The sequence below is a fragment of the Salvelinus alpinus genome, chromosome 11 (genome assembly GCF_045679555.1).
Source record: "Salvelinus alpinus chromosome 11, SLU_Salpinus.1, whole genome shotgun sequence".
NCBI lineage: Eukaryota > Metazoa > Chordata > Actinopteri > Salmoniformes > Salmonidae > Salvelinus > Salvelinus alpinus.
Window position 1 is genome coordinate 22,711,888 of NC_092096.1, and position 20,405 is coordinate 22,732,292.

The 20,405-nt window shown below is 43.5% G+C and overlaps 2 protein-coding genes across 3 annotated transcripts in view; both read left to right on the forward strand.

Moving 5' to 3' along the window:
- Positions 1 to 358: 358 nt before the first annotated feature.
- zc3hc1 (zinc finger, C3HC-type containing 1) lies at positions 359 to 9,321 on the forward strand. Its single transcript, XM_071332127.1, has 10 exons — positions 359 to 729; positions 4,971 to 5,073; positions 5,335 to 5,485; positions 5,647 to 5,730; positions 5,938 to 6,065; positions 6,309 to 6,457; positions 6,750 to 7,017; positions 7,217 to 7,432; positions 7,731 to 7,946; positions 8,267 to 9,321. Exons 1-10 carry the CDS (start codon positions 593 to 595, stop codon positions 8,336 to 8,338), a joined length of 1,524 nt encoding a protein of 507 aa, XP_071188228.1. The 5' UTR covers positions 359 to 592; the 3' UTR covers positions 8,339 to 9,321.
- Positions 9,322 to 13,628: 4,307 nt separating this feature from the next.
- Positions 13,629 to 20,405, forward strand: part of ube2h (ubiquitin-conjugating enzyme E2H (UBC8 homolog, yeast)) — a 34,131-nt gene continuing 27,354 nt past the window's right edge. Inside the window, exon 1 of one of the 2 annotated variants that reach the window (XM_071332128.1) lies at positions 13,629 to 13,873. In XM_071332128.1, the coding sequence (XP_071188229.1) occupies positions 13,821 to 13,873 (53 nt within the window). In that variant the 5' untranslated portion in view covers positions 13,629 to 13,820. The remainder of the gene's footprint in view (positions 13,874 to 20,405) is intronic. The other variant, XM_071332129.1, reaches the window with a different exon arrangement.

Here is a 20,405-nt window from a genome sequence, read left to right on the forward strand (position 1 = left end):
ATTATTCATTATTTATCATTAATGTTGTTTGCTGCACGTGACTGACTGACACCTCATGATGACTGACCCTTAAACTGAGATACTGATTTTGGTTCCCAAAACAATGTTGTGGGCGTACTGCCAATTGGTCTGAAGAGGAGGTCACAGTCACCTGGAGGGATGTGTACAATTCATTGCTATCTCTTCAGACAACAACATTTTCCCTCAAGTCCAATATCTTGAAAACCTGACATGCAAAACATTTTGGAACTGTATCAACAGTGGACTAGTGATTTTATTTTCTGAAAGATACATTTTTGAGTGGATTCTCCCTTTAAGAATTTCATAATTTAACCACCAAGGCAAAGGATTTCATAAGGAAATAGTTAAAACATGTATTTGATAAATAGCACTGTAACAGTATAACGATTACAGTGTATGGACTTCGACAGTAGCCTACAGCAAAGGTACATTTAGAAGAATATAATAGATTTTGTATGGACTTGTAAACATTGGCCACGTGAGTTGAAATCTAAGCAGGGCATTATCCCAAGCGGAACAGATAGCGTTCCTCTTTCAGGGGGGAAGATTTAGCATCTAGCACCGACCGATCATGGCGACCCTTGGCAGTCGTGGAAATTGTCTTGACAATTCTCCAAACAGACAATTAAAATCTGTTTTAGCAACTCCAGAGAAAGTCCGTGAACTTCTTAACGCAGGTGTGTTGTCGGATGAAAACAGATCAACTGGGTAAGTTTTTGGAGAATCTACGAATGCAATTTTTTAGGGACCTAACGTTAACTAGTTAGCTAGTTAGCGTACTGTGGCTGGCTCGCCATCTAGCTAACTAGGTACCCAGTTACGGATCTAGTTTCCACATGTTTCAATACATTAGCAAGCAAGTTGCACACTTTATAGAGACAGGTTATTTTTTTCTTGATGCCTTTCTTACTCGACAGCTAATTTGTGTTTGTCTGTTTTGTTATTTACAATACTGTCTAGCCATTATAACGTTAGCTGGCTATAAAGTCTAGCCATTAGAGCTGGCTATGTTACGTAAACGGTCAATCATATATGCAATGTAAATAATAATCACAAATGATCAAGACATTTAATTGCAGTATTGTTTTCATAGTAGCTGCTGCATGCACCACTGTAGTAACATGCAATGTCTTCGAGTGTGAACTTGGTTATGTTTTTTTTTAACCATATTTGATTGCTCACATGAGTCCACATGTGTGTGCATAAATTAGGGTTTGTAACTATTCAATTACTGGAGTGGCTATGTCATAACCCTCGAAGTACCAGCATGAGGTAAAAATGGCATCCATATTGGTCAGGGAGAAATCCAAACCAGTGTAATTGGAATGAACGGCAGTAGAGGCATAGTCCTAATTGTACTTATGCGGGAAAATAAAAGTAAGGTATGTGTTATATCAGAAATTGTGTAATTGTTCTCAACCTAAAATATTGTCACATCATTTAATAGTTTATACAGGTTTTATACCAATGTTCTGTATAAATATCCTCTAAAATATATGTAAACAGACCATCATTAATATCTAATTGTTTGTTTTCTTGGAAAGATGTGAGTGCTATTATATAATATCAGTGTTTGTTGCATTTACAACTTGTCTAAGTCCTATCATCAACTGATGTCAGCCAGTGTCTGGCTGTGGATTGACTGCATTGTTTGAATGGAATGTTGGCATATTGGCAGTTAATTAAAACAATTTATGGTATCATACCTCTAAAACTATCTGGCTAGCTAGCTAACAAACGTACAGTGCAGATAAATGCATTATGAAAGGGATGATCAACAAGTGGCTATATCTTCTATTGAAAATAATAATGTGTAAGGTGTGTTTAGCGATGTGCTAGCAGAGTGGCATTACTTTCCAGAGAACGCATACAGCCTCGAGTTGATTATCCCTTTTAAACCATGGCTATAATTTAACACATTTGCCACTAGAAATGTGTTAAACATCCACTGAAGTAGCTAGCAAGTTTACTAGATAGCTACAGTAATTGCCGTGGTAACCAATGTGAGAGAAATTACGTATTTACCTGATTTGTTGAATATTAATAGTTAACAACTATATGCTTAACAAATAGTGAGAGTTATTCATGACTACTAATGCTGTGCTTCGGTAAAGGGTTGGCTCCTCTCTTACACGTTCACTCCCCTCAGCTGGTCTAGGCGTGTAGTCAAGGACTTTCTTGGCGACTACGGGATAGAGAGAACTTGAGGGACAGAATAACCTGTTAGCTTTGCTTCTGAGTAACTTGGTCACACAGCATAAGACAAGAGTGACCACAGTTCTTGAGTCTTTCCTTTTCTTTTGCTAACTTCCAAGGGCACAGCTGTGTGGAGGTATGGAGAGAACAGAGGCTAGCTTGAACTGAAAGGAGAAACGGAACTGCTGTTATCACTTGTTTGTGAGCTATGATCTCACACAACCAATACACATAGGCACAAGGAGATAACAAGGTAGCTTATGATGCCCCGGGCTGCTGCGGATGGGTGGAACCAACCATGACTAAGCAATTTTTGGGTTTCTATATAGACCCCTTGCGTTTCTGTATTATTCGGACTCTCAACGATCACTTCCGGGTGGTTATAGACCAGCTCCATCATTGCAAAAATTCATCGATATTAAAGTATAATTGTTTGAAGAATTAACAAAGTCTCTCCTTATTGGTTAGAATTTCCACGACACCAAACAAACAGACTTGCTAGTTTAGCTAACCAAACCATCAGTCCTAGCTTGCTATTATGAAAATCAAATTCAACAATACCAATACTGTTTTCAAGTTGACTTTTGCTTTCAAAAGCAGCTCAAACAAAACATGTAAACATGAACTATGGCCATTGAATTCTACCATACAAATATACTGTGCATTATAGGGAAATAATGCACGCTCTGGAATGCCCTTCAGGCCAATCAGAAACACGTTTTCAACGATGCTATGGTATAATTAAGCAATAAGGCCCGAGGGGGTATGGTAAACTCAGCAAAAAAAGGAGCGTCCTCTCACTGTCAACTGAGTATCTTTTCAGCAAACTTAACATGTGTAAATATTTGTATGAACATAACAAGGTTCAACAACAGACAAACTGGACAAGTTCCACAGACATGTGACTAACCGAAATGGAATGTGTCCCTGAACAAAGGGGGGTTCAAAATCAAAAGTAATAGTCAGTATCTGGTGTGGCTACCAGCTGCATTAAGTACTGCAGTGCATCTCCTCCTTATGGACTGCACCAGATTTGCCAGTTCTTGCTGTGAGATGTTACCCCGCTCTTCCACCAAGGCACCTGGAAGTGCCCGGACATTTCTGGGGGGAATGGCCCTAGCCCTCACCCTCCGATCCAACAGGTCCAAGACATGCTCAATGGGATTGAGATCCGGGCTCTTCACTGACCATGGCAGAACACTGACATTCCTGTCTTGCAGGAAATCACACACAGAACGAGCAGTATGGCTGGTGGCATTGTCATGCTGGAGGGTCATGTTAGGATGAGCTTGCAGGAAGGGTACCACATGAGGGAGGAGGATGTCTTCCCTGTAACGCACAGCGTTGAGATTGCCTGCAATGACAACAAGTTCAGTCCGATGATGCTGTGACACACCGCCCCAGATCACGACAGACCCTCCACCTCCTCAGTGTAACGCCCATTCCTTCGACGATAAACGTGAATCCGACCATCACCCCTGGTGAGACAAAACGCGACTCGTCAGTGAAGAGCACTTTCTCCCAGTCCTGTCTGGTCCTGCGATGGTGGGTTTGTGCCCATAGGCGACGTTGTTGCCAGTGATGTCTGGTGAGGACCTGCCTTACAACAGGCCTACAAGCCCTCAGTCCAGCCTATTGCGCACAGTCTGAGCACTGATGGAGGGATTGTGCGTTCCTGGTGTAACTCGGGCAGTTGTTGTTGCCATCCCGTACCTGTCCCGCAGGTGTGATGTTCGGGATGTACCGATTCTGTGCAGGTGTTGTTACACGTCGTCTGCCACTGCGAGGACGATCAGCTGTCCGTCCTGTCTCTCTGTAGCGCTGTCTTAGGCGTCTCATTGCAATGTATTGCCCTGGCCACATCTGCAGTCCTCATGCCTCCTTGCAGCATGCCTAAGGCACGTTCACACCGATGATCAGGGACCCTGGGCATCTTTCTTTTTGTGTTTTTCAGAGTCAGTAGTAAGGCCTCTTTAGTGTCCTAAATTTTCATAACTGGGACCTTAATTGCCTACCGTCTGTAAGCTGTTAGTGTTTTAACGACCGTTCCACAGGTGCATGTTCACGAATTGTTTATGGTTCATTGCACAAGCATGGGAAACAGTGTTTAAACCTTTTACAATGAAGATCTGTGAAGTTATTTGGATATTTATGAATTATCTTTGAAAGACCGGTACATTTCTTTTTTTGCTGAGTTTATATGGCCAATATACCACAGCTAATGTCTGTTCTTACGTACAACGATCCGCGGAGTGCTAGGACACAGCCCTTAGCCATGGTATATTGGCCATATATCACAACCCCCTGAGTTGCCTTATTGCTATTGATGAACTGTTTACCAACATAACTAGAGCAGTGAAAATAAATGTTTTGTCATTCCCATGGTATACGGTCTGATATACCACGGCTTTCAGCCAATCAGCATTCAGGGCTCGAACCACCCAGTTTATAATTTACACTATGTTATTACAGCACTGGCAAACCATGGTTGACCAACTCCCTGACCAAAATGGCTGACCTTTATCCATCATAAGAAGGTCCATGACCGTTCTAGTATTCTAATTCCTAATTCTATGGTTGGTACACTGTGTACATGAGATATTGCTGACTTGTGCGCGACACAGAATATCATACGTAACATTTTTAAAGTACCCTATACGAATTGTTGTATTTGATGAATGTTTGTTTAGCCCTATAACTATAGCTAATGCAAATTCCTTCTGTGAAATGTTTTTTCTTCTTGTGAATTTCAGTGTTCAGGGGGAGCTGGATAAGGTGGCACCAAACGGCAACAGTCAAGTTCCTTGTGAAGCGTCTAACAAAGAAGCCTTTTTCACAAGAGTGGAGTCATACTCTATATCCTTTCCGCATCCAAGCCGTGACATTACATGTTGTACTGCCAAAGAGTTGTGTGAATAACCTTTTGAGTAGTACTGTAGTTGTCCAGCACACCCTTTGTGTTGCCTTTTACACACTAATAACATTGCCTACATTCCCCTTTTCACATTTTCCATCAATAAATACTTTTCCACATTTATTTAATCATAATGCTCATTATGATCATTTCTAGTGTGCTGTGTAAACTTTCTGTGTAAAACGTTTCCTTAGCGGAAGCACTGTCTGAGATGGGCAGGAAAGCCTCGGACTCTCTCCCCCCTGAAGTGTGCCAGCTATGGCTGGATCAACGTGGGATGTGACATGTTGAAATGTTCAAGTTGCCAGGCTTTCCTCTGTGCATCACTACAACCAACCCTGGACTACCAGAAATGTGAGCAGAGCAACCGGTTTGACACGTCTGCTGAACTTTCAACCATTATTGCAAAAGCCTTTGTTTTTTAAAATTAAAACACAGAATGTTGTCATTAATTTGTAGCTAAATACTTTTAGCGGTTGGATCAATGTTTGCCCCTACTTCTTTCCTCTCCATAGATGATTCCCGGATAGCAGAGATAACTAGACAACTACAGACACAGCATGAGAAGTTTTGTCCATGGCCAGACTTTCCATGCCCAGGTAATGCACAACTTTAATTAATTAATCCTCTTGTTGATTGGAGGTGGGTACATTTGTCTGTGTTCATTAGGCAACAAAAGGAAGAAGTTGTATGGATGTACTGAAACAGGGAGGGACTACCTGGACTTGTCCAATAAGAAACAGTAATTTTCTATTTATGTTGTGTGCCTTACTGAACATGACCGTGATGTTGTATTGCCGTTTTAGACCGGTTCTGGCTTGTCCCGGCGAACGAGCCATCAGTGCTGCTCAGTGCTTTCCTGGAGCGCTTTCACACCACCTGTCTCCTGGAGCAGCAGCTACCTGCCATGAAGCCAGAACAGCTTAAAACCATGGTGAGGGAGGGGAGCCATGTTCCTACACAACAATGAATCGCCTATAGAAAGACGGGCTCTGTCCAGATACTAACCCCCTCTGCTAGCCCCTTCTGCTAGCCCCTTCCCCTTGTGGAGGTCTATCTATGAACCCTTGGTTTGGGAATGCAGTTTAGCTGTTTCCCACATGGCTTCTTGCACTACGATCCATTATCCTTTGCAAAAAGAGAATCCCTCCCATCTCACCACTTTGTTTCCCTGCAGTCTTTGACGGAGGATGTGATCAGCGTTCTACTGCAGTTGATTGAGGAGGAACAGAAGAAGCAGGGCAGGTCCCCTCTGAAGTCCACCTCTGAGGCCCTGGCTGTCCAGGTAGCTGCCTGCATCGTGGCCCTCTGTGGCTGGACTGGAAGGTTAGATATGAGAACAAGTCTGCCATTCTCCTTTTTATTGACCAAGAAATGTGGAGGCGAAACATTGTAACATTAGAAAAATACCAGGTCACTCTTACCAGATTGTGGCACTTAAAAGCCTTTATTGAATTGGCATCTCCATGTAGGAAAGTTAAAAACATTTGATTGTCTTAACTTTACATTTGGGAAAGCAAAAAGCAGCTTAGCATATTAACTCAACTCTTTTTCCCCCTCTGTATTCATGTTCTATTAATAGGTTTGTTTCCACCTTCTCCTCTTGCTGTTTTTGCAGCTCCGCTCTGCACACCATGAGCCTACCCCTCCTCACCTGCTCCTTCTGCATGCGCAAAGTGGGTCTGTGGAACTTCCACCAGATGGAGGGAACAGGAAAAGAGGTAGAGGGAGACGCCCCAAAGTCCCCCACCACCCCGACGTCATCTACACCCCTGCCTGCACCCGAGGCCCAGGGGGACAGGAAGACTCCCACCTCGCCCTCGCCTTCTCCTACTCCCTACCGAAGGGGGCTGCGGAGCCAGGACAAGACCAGAGGCTCAGAGCAGGTAGGTCTCAGGCAAGGCAGGCCACTTTAACTGGGTGAATAGGTTAAGGTGGAACTTGGATGAGTTGGAAGTTCTAGCAAACCCGTTTCTCCAGTTTCTCATTTCTTTGTAGCTTTCAGAATGTTGTAACATGGACTCTCACACCTCTAGTCATGGATCTGTTTGTTAAAGTTGTTCTCTGTTGATTGTGTCTTGGCAGCCTGTGGGCAGTCTGTCCCCCATGGTGGTCCGCACCCGCAGCAGGGACTCTCCCAGCCCGAGCGAGGAGCAGCCCAGCCCTCTGCCCAGGGGGAAGAGGCCCATGACCGGGGGCCGAGGCCAGGGGGAGGGGACAGGGAGCGAGGGGACTGCTTCGGGGGGCTCCAGCCCCCAACGCAACCCCAAACGCATGTGCCTCTCCTCAGCCAGTAGCCCTGTAAGTCTTTACTCTCTGTGATCACACCAGGTGTGTCTGGATTGTCCAGACCTGGGATGTGTGTGTGTGTACTCTGTAGCAGATATAATACAGACAAATCTATAATCTATTTTAACACCACCCTTACCTATAAATGTCTGCCTTGTTCTAACTGATCTTGTTCACTGGGAATGCACTTCAAGGTGAAGTTAAGCTACTAAACTGACCCATGAGCAGCATCTAACTTCACCCTACTCCGGTGCATGCCACAACATATGCTACAGTCGCCTATTGACTTTCTCCATTCTCTTGTTTTCAGGAGGGCCCCCTGCATAGGAGTGTGTTTGACCCACTAGCCCAGCACAGAGACTGGTGCCCCTGGGTGAATGTAGGCAAGGAGAACACCCAGCCCACTGGTGGTGTACCCCTGCTGGGCCAAGAGGGAGAGCACCAGCAGGGCTGGAAGGCCGCACTCACTCTCCTCCTCCCCATGAAGAAGTGCTTCAGCCCAAACAAGGCAGCCAGTCCCCTACAGGTGAGAATCAAAACCTGGATGTGGTAAAATGGTGGTCCTGTGTCTCACTTGGTTGAGCATGGCTCTAACAATTCCCGCATTGTGGGTTTGATTCCTGCTGGGACCACCCATACGAAATGTATGCTCTCAATGATGTAAGTCACTCTGGATAAAAGCGTCTGTAAAAACGGCATACTATTATGACAATATGAAGGGTTGACATAGCTATGTTCTACAATGGAGCAATGTCTATTGCATTGTTACAGTTTCAGCATTTGGTCATACCTCTGCTATATGAGCAAGCTTCCATTTCTAACACTTCTGTTCCCTCTTTCCTCCAGGGTCCACATGACAAGTCTAAAAGAGTGTTTGCTATATTCCGTCAGTGGCAGGTATCTTCCCCATCTCAGTAAGGTCTTTCTCTCTCCACCCCAGAGACAGGGTCGTCGTGACATTCTCCATTGATATTCTTCCCTGTGGTATGCTGTACTGTACTAGTTGCACTGACAGTGGTTTCATATCCGTGTATTTCTCCCATCCGTTAAGTCTGGTTTACAATCATGGGGGGGGGGGGTGGTATGAATTGAAGTACAGATGAGGATGGTTTTGCCAATGAACTTTGGAATGTTGCCCGGCTGCATGGTTCGAAAGCGATGAGTTCTTCACGGACATTGCCCACCAAGGAAATTCTGTTCTGAGTGCAGTTTTTTAAAAGTGGGTTGACTTTACACTAAACTTAGAACCACAGAATGCAATGGCACACGAACACTGCCTGGTCTCAGACCAGCGCCTTGCCTCGTTTGTTTTACCTCCTATGAAGACCGCATGTGCTCTTGTCCTGTGTCTATGGAATATATGAGGGACAAGGACTCTGAAATCTATCCCGTGAGAGAAAGAGCCATCTGGCTTACACTGGAAAAAAAGTCATATGTATTATCTTCAAAGGGTATACTCCATCATGTAGAAGTGTAAACATTTATTTACATTTTTACCCTAAAAGCTGTGAGGAAGTCATTTTTTTTCAGTGCTGTTTTTTCCAGGGAGTATAAAGACGTAGATATAGGATTTCTAAACTTTACGCATACTAAATTTTGTTGTAAAGCAATTTTGTTACACAAATATTTTTTAGAAACTTTGAAAAGGCTTTTTGGTTTTGTTTGTTTGCAAGTCTAAAGTGCTAAAGGGAGGGAGCGGGGGAAATCTATTTTTTTTTGTAGATGTTAAACCAGGTAGAACAAATCATTTGCCATAGAAGTCAGAGGATGTTTGGGGTTAACATTGATTTAGTCTTTCATTCCATTTGCCTTTGTGGTTTTCTTAGCCAATGCAGTCCCTTCTACTGTGCATGTGCTTTTACTCTCCTAAGAGGATTTAATAAAATGTTCCTCTTTCTGCATGTTTATTTTTACTCTGCATTTTATTTTCATGTGTTTCCACGGCATATCCAATTTGTTTTGGAAGGATAAACTAATGACAAATTCAAATGCAGCTTCAAAAGAGAACATGTCGCTGGCACTGTTCCAGTAAATGTGGTCTTAATAAGTAGTTTGGAGAACAAAGCTAAGCTCTGAGCCTGTATCCACATAGCATCTGAGTGCTGATCTAAGATCTGCCCGTATAAACTTGTCAATTATGATCTAAAATGCACAACTGATCCTAGACCAGCACTCCTACTCTGATATGCTTTGTGGATACAGGCCCTGGTTTTGAGTGGCCCTTAGTCTTCTCACAGCAGCGTCTATGACCTACACAATAGCCCTAACTCTTCCCGGGCTGTCCTGTGGTTCCACACTGAAGTACTCTAGGTCAGCCCATTATACATTACAGTGGCAGTGAAGAGTTGCATTTCAGGGTCCTCCCTGGTGGCCATTTTGTCTGCTCTCATTTAAAACCAGACAACATGTGCAGTGTTTTCCTTCACATCTCAGATTCAGCCGAGCTTAGTACTAGTAATGCTACTCAGGTTGAGGCATAATATGTAGCCTATTAGTCTGACTTACACAACCAATGGTAATATATTAGAAAAAGGGAAAGCAGTTAGTAGAGAAGAAAAACATGGCTGTTATGAGAGCAGCAGCTAACTGAACTTGTCCTTGATACATCATTGCATTTATGGCCTTGGTCTTGCTCAGAAATAACTCCCTTGGTTAGGTCCCATCTGTATCCTATGTTGTTGCACAAGTTTCGAGTTATACCGTAATGTTTCTGTTTCTAAGAGGCAATTCAACTGTGAGAAAGCTGGTAGAAATCCTTAACATGTGTTATCTTAAAGGATCCTGGAAAGGTACTAAGTGTGCAGCTAAAACAAACCTGGCAGCGATGCCGTTTTGTGGCCTGGCTTCCCCTGCTAGTGTTGCTATGGGGGAGAGAGGCCATAGAAATAGAATGATCCTATCAAGGAACGTTGACTTGAATGAGGACGTCCATTCTGGTCATTTTATTTAGAAGAGAGAGGCTGTGTCCTATGGACTGTCAATGTTAGCTATCTGGGGTCTGCCTTGCCAGTTGCCACCCAACATCTGTGCATTCACTGCTGGGGGAGAGAAGGGGAGTCAAACAAATATGACACATTATGGGGGTGAATCTGTCTGAACTGGAAGCAATCCCACAGAGAAGAACGTGTCCATAAAAATAATATATTCCTGAACTCGGAACCAAAATACGTAAATCAAATGTATTTATAAAGCCCTTCTTACATCAGCTGATATCTCTGCTGTACAGAAACCCAGCCTAAAACCCCAAACAGCAGCAATGCAGATGTAGAAGCACGAAGCAACTTAAGATATTCACGATTTGATGGATGAGGAATCTGACAAGCGTGCCTTTTAGCTTTTTATTGCATCAAGGATCAATGCAAGCTTTTATATTCAAACACCCATTTAATTCAGATCACTTCATTGCTCAATTACACACAAGGACTTACTGAAATTTGATTTCCACTTTTAACCCAACCCCCCCGAAAGACATACAGTACCAGGCAAAAGTTTGGACACAGCTACTCATTCAAGGTTTTTATTTTATTTTTACCATTTCCTACATTGTAGAACAATAGTGAAGACATCAAACTATGAAATAACACATATGCAATGTAGTAACTAAAAAAGTGTTAAACAAATCAAAATATATTTTATATTTGAGATTCTTCAAAGTAGCCACCCTTTGCCTTGATGACAGCTCTGCACACTCTTGGCATTCTCTCAATCCAGCTTCATGAAGTAGTCACCTGGAATGCTGGTCTTGAAGGAGTTCCCACATGCTGAGCACTTGTTGGCTGCTTTTCCTTCACTGCGGTCCAACGCATCCCAAACCATCTCAATTGGGTTGAGATCGGGTGATTGTTGAGGCCAGGTCATCTGATGCAGCACTCCATCGCTCTCCTTATTGGTCAAATAGCCCTTACACAGCCTGGAGGTGTGTTTTGGGTCATTGTCCTGTTGAAAAAGAAATGATCGTCCCACAAAGCGCAAACCAGATGGGATGGTGTATTGCTGCAGAATGTTATGGTAGCAATGCTGGTTAAGTGTGCCTTGAATTCTAAATAAATCACTGATAGTGTCCGCAGCAGAGCACCATCACACCACCTACATGCTTCATAGTGGGAACCACACGTGGAGATCATCCATTCTCCTGCTCTGCGTCTCACAAAGACACGGTGGTTGGAACCAAAAATCTCAAATTTGGACTTAAATTTTCCACCGGTCTAATGTCCGTTGCTCGTGTTTCTTGGCCCAAGCAAGTCTTTTTTCTTATTGGTGTCCTGTTAGTAGTGGTTTCTTTGCAGCAATTTGACCATGAAGGACTGATTCTGACAAGGTCTCCTCTGAACAATTGATGTGTCTGTTACTTGAACTCTGTGAAGCAATTATTTGGGCTGCAATCGGAAGTGCAGTTAATTGCCGATTTCTGAGGCTGGTAACTCTAATGAACTTATCCTCTGCAGTGGAAGTAACTCTGGGTCTTCCTGTGGCGGTCCTCATGAGAGCCAGTATCATAGCGCTTGATGGTTTTTGCAACTGCACTTGAAGAAACTTTCAAAGTTCTTGAAATTTTCCAGATAGACTGACCTTCATGTCTTAAAGTAATGTTGGACTGTCATTTCTCTTTGCTTATTTGAGCTGTTCTTGCCACAATATGGACTTGGTCTTTTACCAAATATGGCTATCTTCTGTACACCACCCCTACCTTGTCACAACACAACTGATTGGCTCAAATGCATTAAGAAGGAAAAAAATGCACAAATTAACTTTTATCAAGGCACAACTGTTAATTGAAATGCATTCCAGGGTGGTTACTTTTTTAGAATCTGAAATATAAAATATATTTTGATGTGTTTAACACTTTTTTGGTTACTACATGATTTCATATATGTCCTAGTTTGGATGTATTCACTATTATTCTACAATGTAGAAAATAGTAAAAATTAAGAAAAACCCTTGAATGAGTAGGTGTGGCCAAACTTTTGACTGGTACTGTACATATACAGGTTTTGGAGAGGGGGCCTGTTCTTGTGGGGGGTTAAGTGCCTTGCTGAAGGGCACAATGGATAGGATTTGATACCAGCAACTGGTTGCTCCCCCTCACACACTTACACTGATTAATGAGGCCCTCTGCTCTATTTCGGTAAAAAAAAATTGCCTCTGCAGCGCCTTTGACCTTGCGATTCATGAGTAGGCTGTGTGTGTGTGTGTGTGTGTGTGTGTGTGTGTGTGTGTGTGTGTGTGTGTGTGTGTGTGTGTGTGTGTGTGTGTGGCTGGATTGGGGTTGCGGGTGGACTACACAATGTGCAGTTTGCACTGGGCTGTGGGGAAAGAGATCCTGCTGTCTGACGGTACGTAATGGAATACTCCTTGTGAGAACGGTGTTGTGCCGAAAATCTCCCCGACAGAATTCTAGTTCTTCATTGCTGCAACTTGTTTGCTAGTTGAGATTTCTGCTCTTCACTCCGTTGTCAGTTTAGCCTACATTTCACTGATCTTAGTAGCAGAAAGCATTTTTGTTTTGGCTATTTGGCTAAGCAGTTTTCGTTTTGGCTATTTGTTTCAAGTGTATGTGGCGGTTCTAGCTTGTATGGCGCCCTGGGCGAACCCCCTTCAGCGCCCTGAGTGCGGGCGCCCCGTGCCGCCTCTGGCAAGATGTCGCCTGTACCTAAATCCGCTACTGATATGTATTAGTCTATGAATAAATCTCTGACAAAAATCGTCATCTCTCCCATGTCTTATTCGACTAATATTTTTGAAAGTGTAAGGATAATAATTCAGCCATAGTTGTTCTGAAATGTTTATTGCTTGCCAACATTTTACTCTCTCCTCTGTTTAATATAACACACATACATTCATTATTAATTTCGGTTGCCTATCCTGACGTGAAGTTTGTTCAAAAGAAAGTATTTTACTCTGATGTGTACCATAGAAAGTATTTGACTCTAGCCACAAAATTAAGGAAATTAGAAGGGGGGTGGGTTCTGGCAGGGGGAGAGAGATATTTCACAGGGAGTGCCATTACCACTTTTTTATTTTTTTAAAGCAAACACTTTATTTTCATATTAAAATCTCAGTCTATAGTGAAAATAATACCTTAGCTTTGTGGTAGCTTGTCCATCAAACATTTTTACGTTGATAAATCTGTAAAGACTACTAACACAATTTTGCCATTTATGTTGACGTTTTTGTCTCGTGTATATGACGCAATCGGCGGAGGGATAGCAGAAGCTTCAGGACAGTGAGACCTAGGCAGCGAGAGAGAAGGGCTATACGTTGCTTCAGATAGAGTAGGGGACGTGGAAAGATTTCGTTATACGCATTTGCGACGAAAGCAAATGTAAACTTTGGGATAATACAGCTAGACGTTTGAGCTGCCATCACTTTACGACTTGGTGGTCTACAGTGGAATATAAAAATGTCGTCTCCAAGTCCGGGTAAAAGGCGAATGGATACTGACGTGGTGAAACTGTATCCTTTCAGAACATAAACAACAGAAGAATTCAAGCTAGCTGCTAACGTTTTACACTAGTTAGCTAGCGATATTTTTTCGGTGGTTTTCCATCTTGCTACAGATGGCTAGTAATGACAGCTGCTTGAAATGCATAGTTTGTATAATAAATTAATAGCATTGATTATTGCTCACGTTTAATGGCAATAACGTTAACTATGTCTATTTAAAAAAAAGTGTATTTCTAATGCTAGCTAGCTAACGTTACAGTAGATAACTTGGCTTAGGTAGCTAGCTAACGTTACCTTGATGAATTGCATGCCACAGTTAGCTATGATGCCTAGCTAACGTTAGCTAATTAACCAGACCAGGCACAGAGACCGATAGAATGTGTTGCCAAGTTTGTTGCTAATTACCTGCTTGTTAGCTTTAGCTATCTTGTTTTTAAACCATTTAAAATGTTGGAACAAGGAGTATAACGTTAATTAGTTTGTTTTTTCAAACCAGCCAGGTGTATAAACAAAGCTCAGTATTTTTGACGTGGTTACAGTAGCTAATAAGCCCATATCAAAAAATATTGTCCGGCTAGCTAGCTATCGTTACACAAACGGACATCCTGTTGTTTTGCTCGAGTTGACCTAGCTAACTATCTTAACTTACCTAGTGGAAAATGCAATTTAAACTTAAAGATTTTTATATATTGTATGTATTATGAACCGAAATGACGAACATTGATTAAGACTCAAGCCTGCGGTCATGAAGGCTATTAGCTAAAGCACTTTTTATTCCATTTTCAGGTTGACTTATCACGTTTGTTTACATAACGCTACATGAAAACTGCTTTATTTCGACTATCACTGAGTCTCAAAGGCAAACTAAACGCGAGCCCTATCTGAGATTTGGTCCTTTTCGAAGTATAGCTAGCTATTTTGTTATTTTTTATTAAATTATGAATAACTTATCTATCACGAAAATACCAATCTTTTTATTTGATTAGCTGTTAAGTATGCTTTGCTAGGTAGGCAGAAATATTGGATTTGTATCTATCATAACATGGCTGCATTGCGGAATAGAATAGTTTGCAGAAAAGGTTATTCTCATATTTCGATAACCACTAAAGAACCATTGGCTAGAGAACTACGGCTTAACCATCTAGGATTGTGGGGCTTCATGGACTTGCGTTGTGCTGTCTAATTCTTTACTTTGCTTTCAACAACAACTCGAGAGTTCCCATTTTGTTATAGATCGCTTTCTGCCTTTATACATCTACAAAGAAAAGAACAAAGGCAATTTACAAAACTGTTTTTTAAAGTTCATTTTCGTTGTATATGCCAAAGTGCAGTGCAAAGTTATTGAAAAATATTCTAGGCCTATTGAAGTTCCCTGCAAGATTCAGGAGGGGGGAGAACAAGTTTTGTTTTTGTCCCCAGTGTGCCCTGCAGTGGAAGGGAGTTTAATGATTGGGTAGGTCTGTTACTACCCGGAAACCAGTAGAGGGTGGGACTAGGAACAGCTGATTGAGTGACCTCAGTTCTTGTTCAAATATGGGGTAGGAGGAGGGGTTGGAGAAAACCACAAACAACACTAAGCCCTTCCTCCGCTGAGAGTCACAAAAACAAGTGCTGCAGGGAAAAAGTTGTTGAACAAAGGCAGTTTTTTTCTAGTAGGGTGAAAATGCTTCTTTGTCAATACTTGCTGCTGAACCTTTTGCAGCTCTAGTTAAGCTTTTAGCCTACTTGTGCTTTTTTATTTTGTCATTGGGTGTAGTTGCCGGAGTTAAATGTGGATAGTGGTCACTTCTAGCAACAGCATTTGTTTCAGCTAGTTTTCGCCTCTTGTCTGTAGCCTGCATGATAGCCATGACAGTGTATTGTGAGCACGCACGAGTGTAGTGCTGTGAAGTGAACCCCAACTGTTCTCTGAAGATGTCACTGTGTCTGTGACGGGTCAGAGCAGGTTTACTCTTACTGGAAGCCACCTGCACAATCACATACAAGGACCTGTGTGTGGGGCATATGTTCAAGAAAAAAAGCTATTTGTGTGCATGCATGGCACGCTTGTGCGGACCTCCATCTACGCTTGAGTTGTCCTTGTTTGTGTATTAGCGGGGTTGGGGTCAGTGAAACTGCGCAGCTGTTTTGTGTGGAGTGTGTCCCTGCAGTAGGCAGCACAGCACAGTCCTCTGTGCTCCAGATCACCACAGCCTCCCCCATGTAACCAAAACCCGAAACTAACACCAGCTTTGGAGAGGGACTTCTTATGGGGCTGACTGACGCCGAGAACAAACCACACGCTTAATTTGCTGCGGCACAAGAGAGCTTAAAAATCTGGAGCAAGCTCAATAGGGACTTCATGTCAGAATGGCCTGGCCATGTAGCATAGGGTTTGAAACTCTTCCTAAGACAGAAAACAAAATGGGGATCTGCCTGTGACGTTGGCACCTACCTCCATAACATGGAATAGGTCAGGTCTGTCCTTCAGATTGAATGAAACAGTCCCAGTAGAGGTATGGAATGTCTTGTTACACTTCATGCTGCTGTAGGCGCACTCCCTCTTCTGTTTTTCTCTTCTGTCTCCCCATCTTCTGTTTCTCTCCTTTCCCTTTTTCCGTCTCCCTCTTGATCACTCACACCACATCAACGCTTGCTGTCTGAGTGGCAATGGATCTTGCATCACTAATCCCTGCAACATGAAATACCTATAATCTACTACATAAATCCACTTCTATCTACTGTTATATGGGACTGTTATAGCTAAGTTACACTGACTGCTTGAATATTTCCAGTTAATTGGTGACATACTGTACTGGTTGACTGGTATTTTTCTTTCTCAGCATCTCGTGTAGTGGGAATAAGCCTAACCCTGTGTCCTCACTCCTCTTTCACCTGCCTGGGCAGTACTTCACTGGATAGGCATCTTTTCAACAACATGTAGGCTTTGCATTGATCTGTGAAGGTGCACTTGTGTAGGAAGTGGTGCTCGTGAGGACCTGAGAGAGTCTCATTATTCTGTCATTTACCCTGGCTGTTGAACTGGAAGCCCCCAGGACTTCACAACCAACTGAGTACAATGGGCTATTATCTATAGCACTGTCGCTATACGGAATGACTACAAACTATGGTTTAAAAGACTTGGAGAGAGTTGAACAAAGTTTCCTCTTGTTCTTAAACACATGGACAAAAATATGTGAGCCATTTTTATATTTGAAGGTAGACACTTAGTATTGAGAATAGGTGTAGCCTACACTTAGCTTAGTATTCCAAAGGTACAGTAGACTTAACCCTAAGCACTGAAAGGGTAGAGCTGCAGCTTTCAAGGTGCGGGACTCTAACCCGGAAGCTTACAAGAAATCCTGCTATGCCCTGCGACGAACCATCAAACAGGCAAAGTGTCAATATAGGGTTAAGATTGATTCATACTACACCGGCTCCGACGCTCGTCTTATGTGGCAGGGCTTGCAAACTATTACAGACTACAAAGGGAAGCACAGCCGCGTGCTGCCCAGTGACACGAGCCTACCAGGCGAGCTAAACTTCTTCTATGCTCGCTTCGAGGCAAGCTACACTGAGGCATGCATGATAGCATCAGCTGTTCCGGATGACTTTGTGATCACGCTCTCCGTAGCCGACATGAGTAAGACCTTTAAACAGGTCAACATACACAAGGCTGCGGGGCCAGACAGATTACCAGGACGTGTGCTCCGGGCATGTGCTGACCAACTGGCAGGTGTCTTCACTGACATTTTCAACATGTCCCTGATTGAGTCTGTAATACCAACATATTTCAAGCAGACCACCATAGTCCCTGTGCCCAAGAACACAAAGGCAACCTGCCTAAATGACTACAGACCCGTAGCACTCACGTCCGTAGCCATGAAGTGCTTTGAAAGGTTGGTAATGGCTCACATCAACACCATTATCCCAGAAACCACTCCAATTTGCATACCGCCCAAACAGATCCACAGATGATGCAATCTCTATTGCACTCCACACTGCCCTTTCCCACCTGGACAAAAGGAACACTTATGTGAGAATGTTATTCATTGACTACAGCTCAGCGTTCAACACCATAGTACCCTCAAAGCTCATTACTAAGCTAAGGATCCTGGGACTAAACACCTCCCTCTGCAACTGGATCCTGGACTTCCTGACGTGCCGCCCCCAGGTGATGAGGGTAGGTAGCAACACATCTGCCACGCTGATCCTCAACACTGGAGCTCCACAGGGGTGCGTGCTCAGTCCCCTCCTGTACTCCCTATTCACCCACAACTGCTTGGCCAGGCACGACTCCAACACCATCATTAAGTTTGCAGACGACACAACAGTGTTAGGCCTGATCACTGACAATGACGAGACAGCCTATAGGGAGGAGGTCAGAGACCTGGCCGGGTGGTGCCAGAATAACAACATATCCCTCAATGTAACCAAGACTAAGGAGATGATTGTGAACTACAGGAAAAGGAGGACCGAGCATGCCCCCATTCCCATCGACAGGGCTGTAGTGGAGCAGGTTGAGAGCTTCAAGTTCCTTGGTGTCCACATCAACATCAAACTAGAATGGTCCAAACACACCAAGACAGTCGTGAAGAGGGCACGACAAAGCCTATTCCCCCTCAGGAAACTAAAAAGATTTGGCATGGGTACTGAGATCCTCAAAAAGTTCTACAGCTGCAACGTCGAGAGCATCCTGACTGGTTGCATCACTGCCTGGTACGGCAATTGCTTGGCCTCTGACCGCAAGGCACTACAGAGGGTAGTGCGTACGGCCCAGTACATCACTGGGGCTAAGAAGGCCCTAAAAATTGTCAAAGACCCCAGCCACTCCAGTCATAGACTGTTCTCTCTACTACCGCATGGCAAGCGGTACTGGAGTGCCAAGTCCAGGACAAAAAGGCTTCTCAACAGTTTTTACCCCCAAGTCATAAGACTCCTGAACAGGTAATCAAATGGCTACCCAGACTATTTGCATTGTGTGCCCCTCCCAACCCCTCTTTTTACACTGCTGCTACTCTGTTTATCATATATGCATAGTCACTTTAACTATACATTCATGTACATACTACCTCAATTGGGCCGACCAACCAGTGCTCCCGCACATTGGCTAACCGGGCTATCTGCATTGTGTCCCGCCACCCACCAACCCCTCTTTTACGCTACTGCTACTCTTCGTTCATCATATATGCATAGTCACTTTAACCATATCTACATGTACATACTACCTCAATCAGCCTGACTAACCGGTGTCTGTATGTAGCCTCGCTACTGTATATAGCCTCGCTACTGTATATAGCCTGTCTTTTTACTATTGTTTTATTTCTTTACTTACCTATTGTTCACCTAACACCTTTTTTGCACTATTGGTTAGAGCCTGTAAGTAAGCATTTCACTGTAAGGTCTACACCTGTTGTATTCGGCGCACGTGACAAATAAACTTTGATTTGATTTGAAGTTGTGCTCACAGTCGCAACAAGGGAAGATAACTTTTCTGAAGGTTCCCTTTAACATGTAGGGAACTTCTTCCTTACGTCGTTTTTTCTGATGTTGCCCATCTTGTGTTGTACTGAGTCAGTGACACATTTTCCTTACTTGAGAGTTAATCAGGATATGGATATTTTATTTGTATTATTATGGATATTCATAACCAGACATTGTTGTGTAAGGTTAAACCTCTCTCAGGCTGGGCTGGATAGGGCCTGAATCCCCAACTGAAAGCCCATAATAAGTGATTGGATAGCGGTTCTCTGAAGCATGTCGGACAGCCAGTGAATCTTCAGGGAGGTTGTGCTATGGGAGCCTGGGGCTGTGTTTTCATGTGCTTCGCTGGGCTGAGTTATCCGTCATCATTCCTGGAGTCGCCTGCCTCAAGGTCCGTCACTCAACTCAGCATCTTTTTGTGCGTGGGGGAAGGGGTCCATTGGGTGAGGTGGTCTGTGTGCATGTGGTACATTGTGTCTTTGCTGAAGTGACCCCAGAAGTGAAGGGTTGGGCTGGCAGGAACGCTTCCCTTCTTGTTAGACAGTGTGTGGGTCCCATTCCACTGCACACACATCCCAAGCAATGAGTCAATCAGGCAGTCACTGAGTGGAATACCAATTCTGGGCTTTAGCTGTCCTGGGTTTGGCCCCGTTGTGCCCCCTCGTCTGACATCCGGCCCTCATCAGCACGCCTTTGTCTGCCCTTACAGGAACCGTGTGACCCCCGTCCCTCCCTCTGCTGCTGTGTCAGTCCATGTGATGCCACATTGAACAGGTCCTTCACTGCATGGCCCCTTTGTTACAGGCCTGCACTAACTAGATTGCTGGCACACTGTAGGGAAGGAGCCAGTGGTTTTGTGTGGTGACTGAGACAAGGAGAAAAGGCTCCTGTTGATTCAGTGGGGACAATGAGAAAGGCCTATTGGGTATAATAGTAAGTCATATTTACCCTGCTGTATTATTACATTTGTGATGCTGTTTTACACTTTCAAACATTAGACCCCCACAGCCTACCGTCTTGTTTTCGCATTGGTCGATATTTGTAACGGTCTTCGTTACGATTCGTAAATCTGTTTCAG